The 23,546-nt window shown below is 35.5% G+C and overlaps 1 protein-coding gene across 1 annotated transcript in view; it reads left to right on the top strand.

The window, feature by feature from the left end:
• Mipol1 (mirror-image polydactyly 1) overlaps nucleotides 1-23,546 on the top strand; it is a 204,244-nt gene that overhangs the window by 51,715 nt on the left and 128,983 nt on the right. The window contains 3 exon segments of the mRNA XM_038335748.1: nucleotides 4,193-4,397; nucleotides 5,865-5,997; nucleotides 7,239-7,344. Of these exon segments, the coding sequence (XP_038191676.1) occupies nucleotides 4,264-4,397; nucleotides 5,865-5,997; nucleotides 7,239-7,344 (373 nt within the window). The 5' untranslated portion in view covers nucleotides 4,193-4,263.

Genomic DNA, 23,546 nt, shown 5'->3' with positions numbered 1-23,546 from the left:
CATAGTTTCTAGAGTCTGTCCTGGAATTAGCTCTTGTAGACCAAGCTGGCCTTGAACTCAGTGATCCACCTGCCTCTGCCTCCCAAGTGCTGGGATTAAAGGCGTGAGCCACCACCGCCCAGCTTCAAGTTGTAGGTTTTGCGGCTATTGTCTTCTAAGCTGTACCATGTTATATATACTGAGCTTGTAACAAAGATTTGACTCTGTGTGTGTGTGTATGTGCATGTGTATGTATATGTTGGTGTATATTTATGCATGTGTGTATGTGTGGGTAAGTGTGTGTATATTGTGCATGTCTGTATGTATCTGCATGTGTGTGTATATGTGTATGCACATTTATGCATGTGTGTATGTGTGGGTAAGTATGTGTATGTGTGTATATTGTGCAAGTCTGTGCACGTGTCTGTAGAGATGTGTGTATTTGTGTATATGTGTGAGTATATTTATGCATTTGTGTATGTGTGGGTAAGTGTGTTTGTGTGTGTATGTGTGTGTGGGGGGGTGCTGGTGCCACACATATTGTGACATGTGCTCTGATCTGTGAATGCCTACACAAAGTATAAACACCAGAGGTTGGTCTTAAGTGCCTTCTTCTATCTCTCACTGCTCTTTTTATTTTATTTTATTTTATTTTTGAGGCAAGTTCTTTTACTCAACCTATCCCTCACCATTTCTACTAGATTGGCAGTCCTTGAGACTTCAGGATCCTCCTGTCCAGTCTCTCGAACATGGAGAATCCTGGCTACTGATAAACACTGTTGAATTTAAGGTCTTGTTTCCTCAGTCTCTATTTTCAAATTTAAAAGTAAAAAATCTGAAAACTTCTTGATTTTTCCCTTTTATTTCCATACATTTCTAAGTGAAGAACTTTAAGGAACATACCAACATTTGCCCTGAATCTGCCAATCTGGATTTACTGGGGTCTTAAAATGCAGTTTAAAATATTCCTCTCAGGTCTGCATTTCCTAAAAACAGACACTTGTGCCGGAAAATTAATCAATTTCAGGAGTGATTCTCTGAGTCTATTCTTTGCTCATTGAGAGGCACAAAAATCTCATTGTTATTGGTGTTGACTGTTGTCATACAAAATGCTTAGATCCTCCATTTATGAGTGATTATTAAACAGCCATGTTTTACATCTATCATCCAGTTTTAATTTAATAGATAAAAAATAAATGATGTTGCCTTTTTAAGTGTAAAAAAAAACACAAAAATATACCTCTTCTCGGCACCTCATGAGACCTTCACTAAAATTGATCACATACTTGACTACAAAGCAAACCTCAACAGATAAAAAAAAAAAAGGAACAGCCCCCTGTGTCTTAAGGGATCACCATGCATTAAAGTTAGAATTCAACACTAATTGCAGAAAGCCTACAAACTCATGGAAATTGAAATATTCTCAGTTGAGTCAATCTTGGATCAAGGAAGAAATAAAGAAATTAAAGACTTCATAGAATTAAATGAAAATGAATGCATAACATACCCAAACCAATGGGACACTATACAAGCAGTGCTAAGAAGAAAGTTTATAGCACTAAGTGCCCACATAAAGAAAGTGGAGAAATGTGAGACAAGCGACTTAACAGTACGTCCGAAAGCTCTGGAATAAGAAGAAACAGAGTCACCCAGGCAGGAGTAGAAGACAGGAAATAATCAAACTTAGGGCTGAATCAATAAAATAGAAGCAAAACAATTCAAAGAATCAATAAAACAAAGAGCTGGTTCTTTGAGAAAATCTACAGGATAGACAAACCCTTATCCAAACTAACCAAAAGGCAGAGTAAGAAAATCCAAATTAACAAAATCAGAAATGAAAATGGGGACATAACAACAGACACCAGAGTTATTTTTTAATGAAATGACTTTGAATGCAGTTTTTATTACTTATATAATTATTTTAGTAACTGCAACTACTTTTTATTGGAGTTACATATTCGTGATGTACTACAGATAGATTGTCTCTTTAGCATCCCTAAAATGCTCTTACTTAGAGGTTGAGGACTCCATTCTTATGCCAGGTATTGTAGGAAAGCAGAACGGTGAGTGAGCATGTAAAACACACCATGGAAGAGTTTTCATGGGGACCTCGGGGGAGTGTTGAAGGGGAAGGGAGAGGCAGGGAGGGCAGCAGAGAAAAATGTAGAGCTCAATAAAAATCAATTTAAAAAACCCAAAGAAAAGATAATACAAACAAAAAATCGAATGAAGTTTTGTGAGTTACTTTCTTTTTTGGATACTAATTTCCTTTTATTTTAACATCACTTTTGTGCCTCAAAAGGATTTTGTATTGGCAGGTTTCATAGTGTATCACCAAGACTATTTTTTTAAGGCTGAAGAATTATTTCTTCTGGAGTTAATGAAGTACATGTTACAACCAATAGTTGTACCTCTAAATCTTAGGAATAACAGTTGATTTTGTATATATGATTTCCTCTGAAACTTTACTATGCCACTTAATATAGTTTATCACCTTAAAATAAATATTCCTTAGTGTATACAATTTAAATAATTTTGTTAGACAATTAAGCATACAAAATTGAGCAAGTGTCCTTGTGGTATGATTTCTTATCCTTTGGGTATATGCCCAAAATGACATAGATGGTTCTTGAGGTAGATTGATTCCCAAGTCTTTAAGGAAGTGATTTCCAAGGGTCCTTAGAAGTTTACACTCCCACCAGCAATGAAGTGTTCCCCTTATTCCACATCCTCTCCAACATAAACTGTCATCAGTGTTTTTGATCTTAGCCATTCTGACAGGTGTAAAATAGTATCTTGGAGTTGTTTTGATTTGCATTTCTCTGATGACTAAGGATGTTGAGCAGTTCTTCAAGAGTCCTTCAGCCATTTGAGATTTTTCTATTGAGAATTCTCTGTTTAGATCTGCAACCCATTTTTTAATTGAATGGTTTGGTATTTTGATGTTTAGCTTCTTGAGTTTTTATATGTTTTGGAGAGCAGCCATCTGTCAGATACAGGTTTGATGAGGATCTTTTCCCACTCTTTATATAGGCTGCCATTTTGTCTTAGCACAGAAGCTTTTCAGTTTCAGGAGGTCCCATTTATTAATTGTCCTTCTCCGTGTCTGTGCTGCTGGTGTTATGTTCAGGAAGTAGGCTTCTGTGCCTGAGCTTCCCTAGAGCTCATGGATGCTGGACCAACAGTGAGGGAGCCTGCATGGAACTGACAGGCTCTCTCCATATCTGTATGACAATCATGTGACTTGGTCTTTTAGTAAGGCTTCTAACAGTGAGAGCGGGACCCCTCCCTGGTGCTTAGCTGGCTTTTGGTAACCTGTTCCCCATGTTAGATTACTTCAAGGTAAGGGGAGGAGCTTGGTTCTGCCCCAGCTTGATATGCCATACTTTATATGCAAGCCCATAGAAGTTCTGCTGCTTTCTGAATGGAGATGGAGGAGGAGAGGATGGGGAGGGGGGTAGGTGGGAAAAGGGAAGGAATAGGAAGAGAGGAAGGAGGGGAAAGTGGATGGTATGTAAAATAAATGAAGAAGCATGCTATTTAAATAAAATTAGAAAAAAAGCCAAAAAAGTATAAAAGTATATTTTATAATATATGTATATGATGACATTAATATTAAAAGTATTCTTATATCCGTTTTAATATGATGATGTTACTGAATAAATCAGATTCATTGGTATGTCAGGTACTTAGTTAAGTCAATGATATTTTATTTACATTATATAGGCAGGAAAGTGTTGTTTTAAATAACTTGTACAATATTATACACGTATTAAAGCTATAATTTCCCCCAGGCATTCTGAACCACAGTTCCATTTTACGGTATTGATTCATTATAGTCATATTCTTATTGTTTGCTACTTTGAGAATAGCATGTTTAAGACCAGTGGCTGTCACAGCAACTATAGTTATTTAGGCAATGTAGAACAACAGGAGCTGGTCCCAGTCCCAGAGACTACAATTCAGTTAACACAGGCATGGCCTGCTCTGCCAACATCTCAGTGTGTAGCCTGTGTTGTAAGCTATTACACGAAACAGCTTCTGTTCAGGGAAGTGAAAATGTGGGTGACAAATGCTGGCCAGCACACACTTAATCAACTTCAGCAGAGTAAGACTAGTAACCGTGGTAAAAGCTATGAGAGTGTTTATTAGTTCAAGGTTTCTCTTATGTGGCTATGTCCTTTTATGTATCATACACTTTGTTTTTGTGCAGATATAGTCATTTGTCTTACACAAGAGGCTTCAGTGGGAAGTGAGAGTGCATCAGTAGATAAGCAGCTGACTATGAATTCTGAGCAAAACATGCATGAGTTAGGCAATGAAGTCACATCTGAGGACCTTGAACCATCAGCGAGGAACTCCAGGAACATACAGGCCATGGAACCTTATCCAGACGAAGGGCCATTTACAAAGTGCAGGTGCGTGTTGATTTCAGTGTTTAATCTAAAAGGTAAGAGTTGGAACAACATTTCTTTAATACGTTGTCCCTATTCTTCATTTCCGCATGAGATAAATTTAATGTGTCAGTGACTTACAATTTCAGGACCCTACAAGGGCTTTCTACCACAATATTGATATTGATATAATGTGTCTAGAGAGCTGAGAGCAACAGCACAAGACAAGTTTAAAGACAGCAATAAAGTTTGGGTCTTCCTCAATATTATTTCTGTGGCTCTTCGTTATGGGCATAAGGATATTTGTGAAACTGATATGAGATATTGTTCACCAAAGCTCAAATCTGTTCAAAGATGCTTTTTGCATCGTTCTCTTTTCTTTGTTTGGTATAATCTGAATACTTTTAGAGTTACCCTGTACTTTATCTACCTTTGGCCTTGCTTATTAATTTATGTTCTGCAGTATTAAGTCATCCACTGTGAAGAAATTTGAGTCTCCGATACCTGTGTTTATTATCAATGGGATTATGCTCCTTTGATCATTTGCAGTAAAGATAGCACTAGATTTGAAAATGACACCATAATTCTGTTTTCACTTTTCTAGAGCACTATTTTAAAAGTTTTTTTTTGTGGGGTTGCTATTCTGTTCGAAATTTCTCAGTAAGATATATTCGTTGATATCAGTACACAGTAAAATCAATAGCTGTATTGGTGTTCTTCTCCCTTAGTGTCAGATTCTTACTTAAATACAATTGGATGTATATTTTTAAGGTATAGAGGCAAGAATGATGAAATAATGGGTAAACATTGTTATCATCATGTAAGAAAGATAAACTTCAGAGCTTATGTTCCTGCTGTGAGGTCTGTAGTATAACTCATTATGAGAGCATGGTAATCGCCCTTCAGTCACTGACTGTCCCAGGACTCCGTGCCAAAGACTGGCTTAAGTGACATTTAACAGCCATCAGAGTTTACATACTTAATATCATAACACCAGAAAACAATCCATTTTGTTCTCTTCTCCTCTTTATACTACCTGCTTTCAGGTATCATTATCAACTGTCTTGTAGAATATATTTACCATGAAGTCTTTGGAGAATAGGTATTAATTTTAATGTCTTCTTTCATTTTAATTAAAATTAAAATATTGATATGTTTCTCTTTTAATAAAATTAGGAAAATGGTTGTTTCCATTTTCAGGAAAGCAAAAAATACCATAAATCAAAACATTTATAGCTTCTAAAGCCTGAACCCTTTTGTCAAGTATACTTTACCAGAGTCTTCTTGGGATCACTATGTGTTATCCACAAACTAAATTTTCTCCACTGAAAAACTGGTATATCTGTAAGTTGATGTATTTATTGTTTTATATCCTTCATACTTTTAACTACATAAAAAGTTTAAACTTAAACTTTACATATTTATTGTTAATAACAAATTAATGCCATTTGTGAAATACTATATATTATTAATAATTTTCTTTTATTGTAGTATTATGGAATGTGGAAAGAGTGATAGGAATTACGAATCTGAGATTTCTCAAGTTATCCCAGACTTAAATAAAGAGACATCAGTAGCATATCTTCAAAAAGAATTGGAAATTCTCAGAACAAGCAATAAAAAGGTATAGAAATATAAAAAGTGTTGTTACAAAAAATGTCTTAGCTGTTGACTATTTCAGTTTTCCCTGTTGTTTATTATTATTCAATTTTATTTTGTATTTTAATGCCTCAACAGTAGGTTTGTATTGTCTTGCCATCCAGGTGTGGTTTGGTTAAGTGACTGGCTTTGAAAATAAGCTTTTTTTTTCCTTTTGTAACACCACTCATTTTCCATAAAGCTCTGGTAATTTATGTTGCTACAAAGCAAATATTCAAATTTTACTGTAGTAAAATTTTACTTCAATGTTATGGAATGTGGGTTATATTATCAGCTATTTCATGCTACTTTGTTAATTTTTCTTCATTTTTCTTAGTATCTATGTATTCTTTCACTTCAGTGATATATGTAACTAAATGTCAAAGTTGCTAATGATGCTGTATGTCTTGTATCTTATTACACTATTGCATGCATTCAGCTCAACGTACATGACATGTTTTGTTTCCTCTGGTTCTTCCTCAACATACCTCTGGCCTGCAAAAATTTTATTAACTAATGTTCAGTTTCTATGGATTCTCTTAAAAACTCTGTATAGTTATCTGATTTTAATATTTTCATTTTTTGACCTAATCACACTGAAGCATGAATCTTGTTGCTGAAGGAAAACAACACAGATGACAAAAGTCTGGGGAACAATGGGAAAAGAAAATAAAAAGTGTTCTGTATGAGCGAGAGATATTTTCTGCAGTTTGATTTAGAACTTATTACATGCCAACTTTTAGTCAGGTGACAGTGTCAATTAAATGAAATATGATGAGATAGTACTCCCAGTCAGGTTTGTATCAGATATTGAGATTATTAACTCAATTGATTTTTTTCAAAATATTGGACTTACTAAGAGAAGCATAAACCTGCTGCTAGTAATTTAAGGATCGGTAGAGACATTTAGAATCCTTTGCTTTAAGACAAAGGAATGAATGAAGCAGCTTCTGCAGTAGGTTTTTTAGTGATAACTGTTTGTTCCTGTTTTATGTCTATATGCACATCTACAAATATGTAGATTAAAATTTTTCCATTTTTATATCAATTGAGGTATTATATTAACGAGTATATGGCAATCTTAATGTTTTCCCCTCACAGTCAGTGTATTTAAGTAATTAAATATAATATTATATAAGGATTTAAGAACAACAAAATCTTACTTTGAAATTAATTATGTATAGAAGGCATTTATCTGATAAGAATAATCTTTTGAATTTGTTTTAGCTTCAAGAAAGATTGACTAAAGAAGATAAAGAAAAGAGAAAATTAGAGCTTAGGTTGGAACTGCAGGAGAAAGCCGCCGAGGCTGAAATCGCTGAGAGGACGGCAGGTAGGAGATGGTGTTCATTGGGGCTAGAGGGTGGCTGGAGAATGTGTGCTGCTGGATTCTAGCTCATTGCCTTGTTTGCCAAGGGAGGGGAAGCTTTTTTCTCTTTTGGCTGCTTAGAAAATAGGTGGCTTTAACATCCTGGTACTGGTATTAGCGAGGGCTTTACCTGTATTCACACTGATTTGGGCATTAAATGCATTGTTAACACCATGTCAATCCAATCACAAAAAGGTTGTTTGTTTTGTTGGAAGGGCCTGAACAAACAAGGGGAAATAATGACTACCAGTGCCTCTACCTTTCAACCAGCAGTTCAAATACCACTTATTGTTTTAGCTCTTGGAGAGGAAATACTTCTCCTTTGTATTAGATAGCACTATGTTCATTACCAATGGAAACCTACATTTGATTTTTTTAAAAAACCTGTTTTATACATCTAATAGGTTAACATCTGATGATATAGATGATGACAGAGATAATGTTTTCCCTGAGATTAAAGTGAAATGTTGCCATATTTTAATGTTGTACAGAGCTGCCTTAGATTTTAGAAACTGTCTTACTCATGCACAGGTCTTTGCATGGAGAAATTGTAAAGCATATTTCCATGTTAGAGATATGTCACTGGATTCTGAAGTCAGTGATCTCCATCTGGGTAGTCATCGTAGCTTTTTCTTCTTGCACTAGTTTTCTGTGTTAAGAAAAGTGAAATTTGTAAAAATTATAGATAAGCATTTAGAAGTATTTTATAAATTAATTGTTCAACAATTGTATATTTTATGAAATTATTTAGTGATTGATTTCAGGTTATAATTGTATTTTATAAACTACTTAACTTGTTTATATATATAAAAGAATTAGGGAATTTTAGGTCAGAGAGATGATTAATATAGTTTATTTTAAAAATATTAATGTGGATGATAATTCTAAATAAATATTCCTGTGATAATATAATTAAGATTAACACAAATAATCTAGATGAATACTGGGTGGCAAATTTTATATTAATGACAAACAACTATAAGCTTTTTGTTTCTTTTTGATACGGAAATATAAGAATATATTTTTAGGAAAATTAATAGTACATTAAAATTAATAATATAAGTAAAAATTTAGAACAATTGGGAATTTCCTAATTTTTTATAAAAATCACATATGTATACACTAATTTCTAGGACAGTACTATAAGATTTATTTAGAAATATATGTATCTTAACTTTCTAAATGTCCTACAGAAATAATTAAATATTTTGGGGGCTATAATGACATAGTAATGATTTAATGCAACTAAGTAGCCTATCTCTTAAAGAGACTCATTGAGCAGTAATATTTACTATTTAATTTTTGAATAATACACTTCAGTATGTAGTTCAAATTTTTATGTATTGTTATATTTAAGAATTTTTGATTGAACAATTTGAATAATACATACAAAAATGGAAGGAATTCAGTTATTTAAATTAGTGATGTTTTTTTTCATTAATAACAGAATATTGTTTTTGTCTATGTGAGGTGTGTTTTAAATCTCTTATTTGCACTTAGCTGATGAAAATACCTGGGCTATATAGTTTCCCTGAAACATAGCAATGGACTCTAGAGACTAAAAAGAACAGGGAAAACCTTTCATTGATTTGAAAGTCTATAAATTTCTATCCCTAGTTTATTCTTGAAATTTTCATCATTTCTAAATAGATACAAAGTTTTAATAAACTCATATTCTACCTCATATGTATGAAGTACATTCCAAAGCAAAACACTAGGAAATAAAGCAATTACATCAGCAGAGTAATAGAAAGAGAAGCAATGCAGGACTTTGATTATATGTTAGCGATGCTTCGTATCTTGTAACATAAAAGAGCTAATAATACAGGTAGGTGTAGAATCTTGTTTTTATTACTGTACTTCACATTTTATTTCAATATGTGTATTTGGTGAAGTATAAGATAAGTATACATGTATCTATTCTAATGTTTGTGAGCAAAATATTAATGTTTACAAAACAGCTTCCACAAAATGGTAAATACTGGATGAACACCAAACTAAATGCTGAAAATAACAAATATGATGCAAAAATATTTATAGGTTTAAATTTTTTAATATGTGGCAAATAATCTTACTAGACATATTCTTGTAGTATATAGGATATAAAAATTTAAAGAATGTTTTTATTGTGTTTGTTCTGATTATAAGAATATTATGAAATCTAATGATGGAATTATACGTAAATTTGATACATGTTATAAGATGTGATACAATAATAATGAATTTTCTTAGCAATATTTCATAACATGCAAGTCTTTTATATCTCAAAATTAAGTTAAAGAAGTAGTAAGAAATTAACATTTTCAACAATATTGTGCTAAAAGAAGCAATCTTTATGCACATGTATTGAATGAAATTTGTTGGTCTTTTTAATGAAGCTGAGTTGGGATTTCCCAGGACCTAGTAAAAAATCAGATGTGGATCATTGCTTGTAATACTAGTGCTAGCAAGGTGGAGAGAAGTCCTGGTACTCGTTGCTATAGCTAGTCTTGTGAAACCATTAAGCTGTAGGTTCAGTGAGTGGCTCTGTCTTTAAAAAAGATAAGACCTAGAGCAATGACGGAAAACACCTGACAGAGCTTCTGGCGTTTACCTACCCACATCCCCCATTAATGATTTACTGTGGTTACACTTTAAGGGAAATACCCTGAAAATTATGTTAGAAAATTTGGAGACAAGGGATTAGATTTAAGAAAAATTGCTATTGATACGTATATATTTAATAGCTTTTTAGTAAATTGTGAATAAAATTAAAGAAGTAGAAAGCGTTTAGGTTTGTATCACTATTGGAAAGCCTTTATGTATATTGTTATTTAGCTTCTTTTTTCACTGTTCATTTTTACACGGTGTGAAGATTATCATTCTAAATGTTTTCATGAGCATTGAAGCCTGGTTATGTCCACTGTCACAAGAAACCTTGGATGCTTTGCCCTTTATTTGTCCCACCTTTTAGGAGTGTCATTATCATCGTAGTCATTGATACTTTCCTAGATCCTAAAATACTTTTTAGGAACAATGCAAATTTCATTACAAATCACAGAGCTGTATCTTGAGGCTTCATTATGAACTAGGTACTGACAGTACATCAGAAAAAGAAGAAAAGTTTGAACTGTTAATCATTTCTTTCTGACTTGCAAGCACTTTTAAATCATAATATTTCATTCATGTATTGGTTGTGGTTAAGTGTTCAGACTTTTGGGTCGTACTTTTTTTCCCAATGTTTTTCTCCCATGTATAATGACAGTCTCACTCAGCATTGGTTAAAATCTGCTGTTAGGTGGCTTTTAGTTTTAGACTGATGCTTGTGAAGTGCTTTGCTCATAGAAAGTCTCAGTAAATGACACCACATTGTTTTCTGGAGCTCTCCATCAAATAGACAGCATGAAAGTGCTCACAACAGGTTTGTAAAGGCATAAGTGCTTGCCCATTCTAATACCAGGTAATGGCTCTGTGTTTATACTTAGTCTGTTTTATAAAGAGTGTATATTTATTTTAAATATTATTAATTATTTAATTTGACTTCCATAGCTTTTCATTCCCCCTAATTTTCAGACTTAAACTATTAAAGTCTGAATAAGTTTGGTAGTATCTAGAAGAAACTAGGTTTGACTCCTCACCAGCTGCAGCACTAGAGAACCAGTGCTGTACTTTGCCTGGATGGTACAGTAGAGCCAATCCTGTATGCGGAGGTGTGGGGGAGGCAGCCCCACATTTGTGTGGGGGGGAGAGCTGGCCCCACTACTCATTTGCAATGCAGTGCAGTGGACAGAAGAGAGATGCCCTCACCCCCACTCATAAGCATACCCATCAATGCCTCAGGCAGGTGGAAGAGCAAGCCCTGAGGCCATAAGAGTAGGAGGGCTGTCACTACCCCTCATCAGCTGTAGCGCTCAGGAGAATGACCCTTACACTTCACCTGGGCAGCACAGTAGAGCTGGACCTCAAAGTATAGGTGTGAAGAATGGACCCTGAGGATGTGAAAGCAGGAGGAATGGCCAAGCCCCATGCTCATTGCTGCAAGGGGTCAACTAGCTAGGGTCATGCTAGAGAGCTCACCCTTGTGGTAAAGACTGTAGATTTGGCAAGCTTTCAAACCTTGCAACTAACTACCCAGGCCCAAATAACATCCACTCCATCTGTGATCTGCTTCAGCATGGCAGAGGGTGGTGATCCTGCAGATCCAGCAGCTGCAGGATCTCCACTACATAGTGCAGCAACAGGTTGTCCAAGAAGAGTTCCAGTGTTAATGGTATAGTAGAGACCAAGGGCTTCCCCAGACCTATGATCCTTCGGGATGAACACCTGCATGGAAAAACGTATGAATAAAGGGGTTTATTATGTGACTCACTGTGTCACACTACAGCTTCCATGATGAGATTTTCCCTTTCTTCCTTATTTTTTCCTATTTTCTCTTGAATTTTATTTAGTTTTATTGGTGGTGTGGGGGTGAGGTGGGAGATGGGTGGAATCAGGAGGCATGATGTGAAAGGCACAAAGAATAAATAAAAAGAAAGTTTAAAAAAAGAATTTATGTTTGGTGGTACGGAATTGTAATTGTAGCATTTGGGAGGATCCCAGTTCAAAACTAGCCTAAGTTATATAAAGCCTGAGCTATGTGTGTGTGTGTGTGTGTGTGTGTGTGTGTGTGTGTGTGTGTGTGTGTGTATTCCCCAGGGGAAAAATAAATGACCTTTACAAGCAAAGAAAATAAAGGAGAAACGTATAGTAATAAGGTTTTACTTAGCTTTAGAGAAGCCTCTACATACGTTAAGAAATATTTGTTTTATTGTTCCTAGTGAGGACTTTGTGTTCATTTTGACTTATTTAAATTACACACATTTAATATTTTTGAAAACATAATTGCCAAACCTGTGTATTTTAGAGGGAAAATAGCTGAAATATTAAATATTAACACTTTTAAAGTATCTTTTTCAACTAAAATGAGGTGGCTAAACTCTAAACATTTTAAAGATTGTTTTAATTCAGTTGAGGGAATAGTAAGACATAATGTTCTGTTCCCTGGTTGCATCTACTAATTTCATTTATGCTAGTGATGTCTTTTTAACTTTTAAAACTATGTTGCTCACTTAAATATTTTCTCTATTCTAAAATTTTAGTGGTGTTGCCTGGTGCTTATTGTCTGTTTTGTATTATTATTGTTGTTATTATTATACAGGTACTGTGAAAATTTTCCATAACAGTATTTTCAGTACTCTTTTATAATATTTAAAATATTGATATTTCTTTGAAGCCTTATTTTTTATTTCTTAAAAGCTCACATTAGAGCCTCTGCTTTATGTGTTAGTTATTTTTCTTTCTTGAATGTCATCCATTAAAGATTAGCTGTGGAAGGTTGAAGCATGGAGAGATTATGAATGACAGAACAACTCCTGTAGAATAATAATCAGTTTTTGGTATTTAATGCTGTTTGACTTTTGCAGACACATTTCTTATTAACCTTTGGTACAAAGAGAAATCCAGGTTCCTGATATCTCATGGAGAAGATGAATTTGAGATCCTCTTCCAATTAAACTGAAATAAAGACAATATTGGATTTTAGCCAAATGATCTCCTTAGTTTTTAAGCCTCATGGTTATAAGTCTGTCTGTCTATCTTTCCTTCTGTCTGTCTGTGTGTCTGTCTGTCTATCTATCTATCTATCTATCTATCTATCTCTACTAAATATATTACTGTATTTTAACATATAATGTAATGGGTGTATGTCATAGCTTACTTGTATTGACAGCGCAGTCCCTTTTCTTACAGTATCTTTTCTCTTTAAATAGATTCTTTTCTAAACAACTCATTTACATTATTTTATATATAAAGATAGTTCATTTTTACTACAGTAGAAAATGTAAATTTGCTTTTCTGAAGAGCAAAGAAGTTTTGTTCCGATTATTAAGAGGATGAAAACATAGTCCTAGAATCTTACAACCCCAGTTTTTCTATTCAGTGACAATATAAATGCTTAAAATATAAATTATGTAGCCACATACGTGAAGACTCCCAACTTGATAATGTGAAAAAATAAAAGTTATGTCACATAAAATACTCACGTTTTCCCCTGGAACTCACATAAAGGTGGGAAGAGAAAAACAACTCTACAAGAGACTTTCTTGAACGTCCACACACACCCTGTGACACAAACATACCTTACATACATGCAAGCATAATGGACACACACAATAATAATAAATACTTTTTAATTTCTAAAATGTTGGAATATAAAATGCAGACTTAGAACATTGTAGTGTTCTGCTCTGCAGAAGCGGTTGTGGCCGTGGCGCCAGCGTTGTGGTGCTGCTGAGAGAAGCATCAGGCAGCCGGGAGTGGGGTTCGCTCACTTGTTTCTGGCCAGAGGCGGTCATTACTTTAAAGTGTTTGACAAAGCGTTTATGCTAAGGAAGGTAAATTATATGTGTAAACACATCTTATATCCATAGTTAGGAATGATCATGTGGTCCTCTCTTGACACTGTTGTCCATTTGCAAAGACACCATTTGACATCACTGTGTCTCCAAAAGTTGCAGTTGTAGCTATTCAGAGAACTGGAGATTTGTTTGTAACGGCCTAGCTTTCACAAGGTATTTTCTACATAGCATGTGTTACTGTGATTTGGGGATGCTGATTGTCTTCGGTGGCATCATTGTGAGAAATTCTGCTGATTTCTCTCTCTTTAACTCAGCCTGATCATTTTTTTAAATTAATTTTTAAAGAAAATTTTTCCTCATTTTCTATACCTATCCCAGTTCCCACTCCCTCCCCTCCTCCCGCTCCCCCACCTTCCCCCTCCCCACCTCCATGCACTTCTCAGAGATGGTAAATCTTCCCATGGGAAGTCAAAAAAGTCTGACACTTCCCTTCTGAAAGCAGGTGACAGTTGTGTACTTTGAGCAGTTTGTGGGGTCACTGACAGTGGGACCAGGATTTATCACTAGTGCTTGAGCTGGCTTCTTGGAATCTGTTCTTTTTGAGTACCTGGCTCAGCCAGTGGATAGGGCCTTGGTCCTGCCTCATCCAATTCTATTTAAATAGCCACCACACAGATGTTATGAGCAGATACTTCTGAGAAATATCAATCTTTCAAATTAGGTTACTTAGAGAATCATGATTCAATGATTAAACTAGAATATTTTTCAATACACTGTCTCTTTCCTACCATGTCTTAAATGCAGCCTGAAAACTGTAGAACACGGGTTTGTCAATAGACTTGGGTCTGCTAAGAAAATATGTACCCTGCTTTGACTCAATAAACTCATGCTTAGTATGGTTCAGCTTCTTCATATTTACTCTTGCCCATATTAGAAAACAATTAGCTTACTAAACAAATTTGAGTATTTGATAGTGGTGGGGTGAGGGTGATCCTCTCTGAATCTTCCTCATTTGAGTAAGAATTATAGGGTATTTGATAACCATGTTTAAAAATGGAGATATCCAAATATTATTGTAAACACCCAATGATTTGTTTTACCTACAATATAAGTATTTTACTTGGTTGGCTTACATAGTAGCTAATAATATTTGTTAATGTAATTTAACTGCTGTGAACCTTTACTGAACAAATATTGAAATTTATTCAAGTCAAAGAAAGAATCTCTAATGACTTTTGTTAAAGCTTCTATTTAATAGTTAAGGAGAAAAGTTTGTATGACATACGAGATGCAATTAACAGTAGATTTTACATTTAATAAAAAGAAAGAAGCATGCGTATTTGCTTTATTCATTCCATCATAATTTGCATTAGAGCTGTGGGTGTTTAATGAGCAAATTCCAACTAAAATGCTATATTGATTTTCTAGTGAACTTTGTAATAGTCATCTACCTTGGAAAAGCTCAGTGTTTACAATTAAGTTTTCTTTACTAAAAATATTTGAGAGTTGCATATTGATCCTTTAAAAGTACAGGATTCTAGAAGGAATTGGGTGATTTATAAACTCCCAAATTTACATTTAACCTAAAAGATGTTTTTAAATGTCCGTTCAATAATGCCTTAATTTTTAATACATTTTTATTAATTATATTACAAGATTTAATTTCTAAAAATTCTATATGTATGAGTGTTTGCCCTCCATTTATTTTTGTGCACTATGTGTGTGATTGGCCTCTCAGAGACCAGATGAGAGCACCAAATCCCCTGGAACTCATCCTGAATCACCTGATGTGGATACTGGGAACCAAACCTTGGTCCTCTGAAAGAAAAGGGAATAATCTTAAGTAATGTGCCATCTCTCTAGTCCTATAACCAGATTTTGAATGTGGCATATGTGTTGTTTTGTAGCATTTTAAATATAGCATTCAAATATCTATGTGTTAATCTTCAAATACACATATGGATACTTGGATTTTAAGTCTTATAAAATTAAAGCTAGTTTTGTTAACCATATAGGATCAAATAAGCATTTTAGCTTGAATCATAGAGATGAGTAGACGTTATTTTTATCTGGTACTAACATCTTATGTAAAATGAAGTGCAACATGCAATACATGAGCTGTCTTGTGTTGTTGGCTAGTACAGGGGAACATGAATTCTAATCCACCTTGAGCTATATACAAATATCCTGTCTAAATAAATAATTTAAATTTCACAACAAATCTGCTCACATTTTATTTATATAAATAGGGAATTTTCAGTAGGAAATCTGTTGGCATTTAAAATGTAATCAGTATTTTATGTTGTATACTAAAAATATTCCACAGTTTTTAAGATGATATGATATATGTGTGTTAATTTGTAATTTCATCACTATTTTACATCCTGTCTGGCTTGCATATTTATTACAAATAGTTTATAATGGAAAAATTAGAATAGCATGATTCTTGGCAAGACGTGTCATTATGGTATACTGCCTGCAATAAGCTATGGATAAATTTTCTTTTTGCCTCTTTCTTATTTTGCCTGCTACTATAAAATATTGAAAAGGGGGAATTTTGAATTTATTTTTGTATATAAATTGTCCAAATCACAGTTAAATTTTTTAGGTTTGCTTGTTTTATGTATATGACTGTTTATGTCTACACAAATATATATGCACCATATGCATGCCTGGTGCCCACAGAAGTCAGAAGTAGGCATTGAATTTCCTGGAAACGGAGGTTTGGATGATTGAGAACAAAACCCATGTTCGCTGCAAGAGCAGCAAGTGCTCTTAACTCCTAAGCAGACTTTTTACCCCCAAATCACATTTTAATTGTTTAAAACTAAGTCATATTATGAGTATGTCTGTTAAGTGTTTTGACAGTAATAGAATTAAAATATTATTTGTTTAGGATCCTCTTGACTTGTTTATTTGATCAAGAGCTCTTTGTCTAATTTAGACAAGTGGTGTTATTTTTGTCTTTTTATATACTAGCTCTATGACTAAAATAATTTCAGATATTTATAAAACCAATATAGCTGAACTTTTGGAAAGTTATAATAAGCAAGATGTATCTTGTCATATACCACGCCGCTTCTATACCATATAAGACAGTGTTTTTCTAAGCTATTAAGTGTTGTGGTTGTGGGAAGACAGTTGTTTAGTAAAAGAAGGGAAAGTAAATATTTTGGGTCACTGCCTTTGAATAGAAGTTTCTGTCACAGTTAATGATGACTTCATTCATGGTAGAAGAATAGTATAGATAAGGCCAGCTATATAACAGGAGGAAACAGGAGTTTAAATGATGTGTGAGAGCACTCTCTAACTCAGTGATTCTCTACCTTCCTCATGCTGTGTTGATTTAATCCTCATATTCTAGTGACCCTCCAACCGTAAAACTTTTGTTGTTATAACTGTAATTTTGCTACTGTTATGAATTGTAATGTAAATACCTGATAGCCAGGATATCTGATATACAACCCCTATGAAAGGGTCATCCAACCGCCAAAGGCGCCGTGGCCCATAGGTGGAGAACTGCTGCTGACACATGTGTTAATTATTGTGATAAGATCTGTAGGCACTGCTTTGAATTTTTCACTTGGGTTTATACATGCTGTTTTCCCTGTTTTTCAGGCAAAATATTTCTGATTTCTGTCATGACATTTTTCTTGATACATAGGGAAATAACAGCAGCTGATTTAATATCTGAATTTTAAGGTTAGTTGTCATTCTTTAGATTTCGCTTTATACTATATTTGTCTAAAGGTGTGTGTGTATGTGAGAGAGAGAGAGAGAGAGAGAGAGAGAGAGAGAGAGAGAGAGAGAGAGAGAGAGAGAGAGAGAGAGAGAGAGAGAGAGAGAGCACGCATGCCACATGTGTTCAGGTGTCTTTAGGGCCAGAAAAGTGTATCGAATCCCTGGAGTTGGATTAATGGCATCTCTGAGCTGCCCCACAATGAATGTCGAGAACCTGTGGTGACTAATCTTGATTGATTGCCAACTTGACTACATCTGGAATCAACTAAAACCCATGGAGCTGTGGACACCTATGAGGGATTTTTCTTCGTTGGATCATTTGAGATGTGGAGGTCCACCTTAAATCTGGGCCACACCTTCTGGTAGCAGCATATATAATATGTCAGCAAGGAGTGCCCGCTCCTGGGGCATTCCTTGCTAATATTAAAGCTAGTATTAAAGGATTCCAACTTATTTTGAAGACCAGCTGAGACATTTAGTCTTATGTACTGAAGAAATATCATATACTAGGACATTCCTTTGGGAGGCAACCATTGTTGGACTATCTAGACTATACCCTGTAATACATTCTAGTAAAACACAACACAACACAACACACACACACACACTATAAATTCTGTTCCTCTAGAGAACTCTGACAAGTAGGTTATTGTAACCAGAAGTTGTTCTACAGCAGCAGAAGTATAAGGATGAATTTTTAAGGTAGCTATCTAGAACAGACTTCTAATTTGCAGACACCTACAATTAGGAAGCCTTTCCTAGACTCTGAGAGAGCACCAACATCACATGGTGTGAAGTAGTTAACAAACTTACTGAGACAAATGCATTAGATTATCCTGATTCACCTATTGTGAGAAGGAAGGAATTAAGTGACCATATACAGAAAAGTTTTGACTATTTGTGGAAAATAATAGTACTGTCTGGTGACTCATAGACTCTGGATAAAATGACAGGAAAAGAATGATGTCTGTGATAAAATTAGCCAACTTCTAGCATCTCAGGATACAGTGACAAAGGAAAAGAATGAACTTGGTGATGAAATTGAAGCACCCCAGATGAGAGTTAACAATCTGAAGTTCTCTAAGTGTGCCCTGGAAGAGAATCCTTTCTTTAGCAACCATAGAGCTTAAACTACAGCAAATGAAACCAAGGCCCTCTTCATAAGGTTGTGTGAATTACAATGAAAATTCAACTTCTAGTCTCAGAATCCCAGAGAAACTAGACAACAATGAGGACCATAAGAGACATACCTAGGTCTAATCTACATGGATAGTAGGAAAAGACAATATCTCCTGAGTAAATTGGGAGCATGGGGACCTTGGGAGAGGGCTCAAGGGGAGGGGAGAGGCAGGGAGGGGAGCAGAGAAAAATGTAGAGGTCAACAAAATCAATAAAAAGACTGGTGAAAGTTACAGTAAAGGCCCTAATTGGTACAGAATGGGATCCTGTAATTTGGGATGGAGATGTGTGGGAAGACTCTCCTGAGGGTGAGACTTTGAACCCTCAGATCCTCTCCACCTTAGCAGAGGATGCACTTCCCCATCCCCTATAGTACCACACTTTCTGCCTTTGCCTGAGGAAATTAATCTTTCATTGCCTGCATAACTGGCAGTGATTTTCCATGAAGGAAATACCAAGCAGGATAATCCTCAAGGTTTAGCAGTGGTTGGCTATACACCCATACCCAGAGTGAAGACAGAGGGAGGCAGAAAGTGTAGTCCACAGTAAAGGGTGGCATACCACCAAAAAGTTTGTGAGTTTACTAATTCATTCAATCAGAATTTTGGGGAATATGTGTGGGAATTGATTTTAAAGATGCATAATAATTGTAAAAGGAGCATTAAATTGGATCAGGATATGTTTATTGATATGGGCACACAGAGTGACGGTACTGTGTTTAATGTGAATGTATGATTTAAAAACTGTCAAAAATTCATCTGCTTGGTTGTCAGAAGCATTTGTTAAAAGGGTCTACTGGAAAGGAGGAGGAGATGACAGCCATGTCTGTTTAGTGGTGAAGGGATTTTACGGCTCAGGGAAATTGCAATGCTAGAGTGGATACACCATGCAAAACCTAGTTTTCTACATTCAGAATACCCAGAAAACATGCCCTTCACTCACCTTATAACATGAGAAGTGCTAAGAGGAGCACAGCATATTTGTAGAGCTTTGTTCTTTACCTTGTGTCAGACCGTAGTGTTATAGCTACTGCTCCTCAGCTGGATGCTATAAATACAGTGCTCTCTTGAGCCCAGAGGAGCAGGTGCCAGGTGGCTGAACTGAATCACCATAGAGTGGGGAACCCTGATGGCTCCTTGGCCTTGAGAGGGAGGGAGGGGAGGTATGGGTGGAGGGGAGGGGAGGGAAGGGGGAGAAGGAGGGGAGAGAAAGGGGAGAAGGAGGGGAGAGAAAGGGGAGAAGGAGGGGAGGGAGGGGGGAGGAGGAGGGAAGGAGATGGAAATTTTTAAATATAAAAAAAAAATAAACCATGAGGAAAAAAAAAAGACATGTTTATAAATGTTTCTTTATATTTAAATGGTGATATGCTATAGAGATTGTATTGGTATGTATCTTGGTTTGTTGATACTAATTTAAGGTCAATTTTGTTATATGGCATAGTCACCCCTACTTAGGAAAGTTTCTGCTTTCTGTTTCCATGACCTGAAATTATGCTAGCCTAGAAATTTTGGTTCCATAAGGAGGAGTGTTTATGCCAGGAACAACAAAAAGCCTTCCAATGAACTGGAAATTCAGACTTCCGTATAATCACTTTGGGCTTCTTATGCCTTTAAGCTAACAGGTTAAGAAGAGAATAACAGGGTTTGATAGCATGATTTGATAGGGAGAAGTTAGATCACTTCTCCACATTGGAGGTAAGAATATTGTGTCTGGAATACAAAAGATCCTTTTGGGTGTCTGTTTGTTGCTACTCTGCTCTGGGATTATAAAATCAATGGGAAACTTACAACAAATAACCCCATCGAGCCAGGATGACAAATGGCTTTTGGAATGAAGGTATGGGTCACTCCTCTAAGAAAAGTTCCAAGACCTACTAAGGTGCTTGCTGAGGGTAGAAGTAATACAAAATTGGTAGTAGACGATGGTAGTTCTAATTATCAGCTAATTCCATGTAATCAGTAGCATAAATGAGTATTAAAATTAAAATGAGTGTTTCTGTCATATGAATGTGCTATGCACATATATATATATATATATATATATATATATATATATATATGAAGCAGATAATTCTGTTTTCTTCCTCTGTGTTTTTATCTTGTAATGGAACATCAAATGAGACATCAGCGATTATTTTTAAATTATAAGATACTGGAGATTGTCTCTCAAGGGAATTTGACACCTAGTCTAAAATTCATAATGCATTTGAAGTTGTACATGGGAGAGTTATGTCACGTTAGGTGTAATTATGAACTGATTATTCTTTTCTTTGGAAATTAAAGATGATCTAGGGAATATGAGTGGGTGTCATATTAACAAGGGTGGACTTGTGATGGCTTATTCTGCATTTCGAGTTCAGTACATCAAGATTTAACTTCAACCCAAGCAGCTGGCCACACCTGTGAGGGATTTTTCTTCCTTGTATCATTTGAAGTGGGAAGACCCAACCTATAAGTCTGGGTCATTTGAGATCTGAAGACCTATCCTAAATCAGAGCTACCCTTTTTGGTGGCAGCTTGTCTAAAAGGACATGGAAGAAGGCAGCTCTTTGCTTTTGTGTGCTTACATTACTCTTCTGGGCGAGTTTATCTGTCCTGCTGTGGAGACATGCCGTGCTGATATAAGAGCATACTTCTTTTGAATTTAAACTTATACTGAAGACCAGCTAAGACATCCCAACCTTGTGGCCTGAACAACTGTTGGTTACTTGGAATTTCATCAGAAGACAGTCTGATTTTTAATATATTAAATTGCTTTCCATGAAAACCCCCAATGTTCAAGCTTTTGTTTTCAGTCACAAACTACTTAATGGAGCTCAGGAATATTCTGTTATTCTCACTCTAATATCCCCGTTTCTGTTGTTTTTCCTTCGTTGCTTATGATTACCTATTTTTACCATTCTTTCATCTGAAGATTTTCTTTCTCATTTCCTTTTAGTTGCATTTACTGACTTATATTCATCCCTTCAAATGAGGATTATTTTTCATTTCAACTTCATTAATGGGGGTCATGTTTAGACAGCCACATTGGTGAGATTTTGGGGGGCACTAATAGGAGATACAAACTCACAGTGTTCCTCTGGCTCTTGCAGACTTTCTGTTTCTCTTCTCATGGTGTTCTCTGAACCTTAGGTGAAGGAGTTGTTTTGTAGTTATATCAGTTAAGTCTGGGACCCACAATTTTCATTTTGATTGGTTGTAGTTTTCTGTATTGGTCTCTGTCTGTTACAGAGAAGTTTTTTCCCATTCTTTTTTTAAAATTTATTTATTAAAAATTTCCACCTCCTCCCCTCCTCCCATTTCCCTCCCACTCCCCTACTCCCCTCCCCCTCCCTCTCCAGTCCTAAGAGAAGTCAGGGTACCCTGCCCTGTGGGAAGTCCAAGGCCCTTCCAGCTCCATCCAGGTCTAGGAAGGTGAGCATCCAAACAGACTAGGCTCCCAAAAAGCCAGTACATGCAGTAGAATCAAAACCCAGTGCCATTGTCCTTGGCTTCTCAGTCAGCCCTCCTTGTCAGCCACGTTCAGAGAGTCTGGTCTGATCACATGCTCATTCAGTCCCAGTCCAGCTGGCCTTGATGAGTTCCCATTAGATCATTCCCACCGTCTCCGTGTTGAGAGGTGAAGACTAATCTAATTTGTGGTGTATGGACAAGTCTTTGAAATGTAGTTAGGGATTATGCTAGTTTAGTAACATGGTAGTTGTTTATCCTCAAGATGCTTCTTTACCACCACTTTTAATTTAAGTAAGCCAATAGCTGTCTTGAACAGCTCTATTAATTTATAACAGCCATGGCTAGAGCCTACTATTTTATGAAGGGTATTTTATATATTTTCTAAGTTTACATTATGGTTTGACTAAATAAAATTTAGGACAGCTCTCCAGGTATTTAAGGCATATTGCTTAACATTTTGTAATATTTTAAGGTATTTTCAAAGTATTAAAAATTATACTTAAGAAAAGTCAGTTTCAGGTAATATCAGAGTTCTCAACACAATAAGAGATGCCATTTGAAATGTAATCTTCTCCAAAGGTACTTCCTGTTTTGTGTGAATATACAATGTGAACTCACGATTGCATTCATTGAACTGCTGTCCTATTGGGCATATGCATACATGGGAGAGTTGCTTTAGTTTGTAACCTGCTGTTTTATTTCTGTTTGTCTGCCTCTCTTAGTTAATCATGTGCCAGGTGGTGATTCTTTTTTTTGTAATTGATTTTTATTGAGCTCTACGTTTTCCTCTACTCCCCTCCCTGCCTCCCCCATCCCCTTTAACCCTCCCTCAAGGTCCCCATGCTCCCAATTTTCTCAAGAGATCTTGTCTTTTTCTACTTCCCATGTATATTAGATCTATGCATGTCCATTCCTGTTTGTTTTGGTGGACATTTGGGTGATTTTTAAGTTTTGTTGCTAGAGAGGTTAGCACAGTATTTTTGTGTTTTCTTTTGCACTTATGTGTATGAATGTCTTTTTATAATATAGCAGAGATTTTCTAGATCACAGTAGGGACATGCTTGATTTTAATTACATTGTTAACTTGTTGCTCATATGCTATTGATATGCATGTATAATTGCAGTATTTATCAGTCTCATTTTTCAAACAAACTCATTTTTTAAAGGTATGATGTTTAATTTTTTCTTCTTTTGTACATGCCAGATATCTTCATGTTGCAATAATTATTAAAAATGCTTTCTCAAGTCATTAATTGGTAGTAGTTGAATTAGTTGAATAATTTTTTAATTAGTAGTTTTCTTACTTTTATTTACTCATTTCTTCTTTATTTTCTTGGGTTGGAGAGATGGCTCAGCTGTTAAGAGCACTGCTTGATATTCCCAGCAACCGCATGGTGGCTCACAGCCTTCTGTAGTGAGA

This window comes from Arvicola amphibius, chromosome 7 (genome assembly GCF_903992535.2).
Source record: "Arvicola amphibius chromosome 7, mArvAmp1.2, whole genome shotgun sequence".
NCBI lineage: Eukaryota > Metazoa > Chordata > Mammalia > Rodentia > Cricetidae > Arvicola > Arvicola amphibius.
The sequence above is the reverse complement of the archived record's forward strand: the minus strand, read 5'-3'. Positions and strand labels throughout refer to the sequence as shown.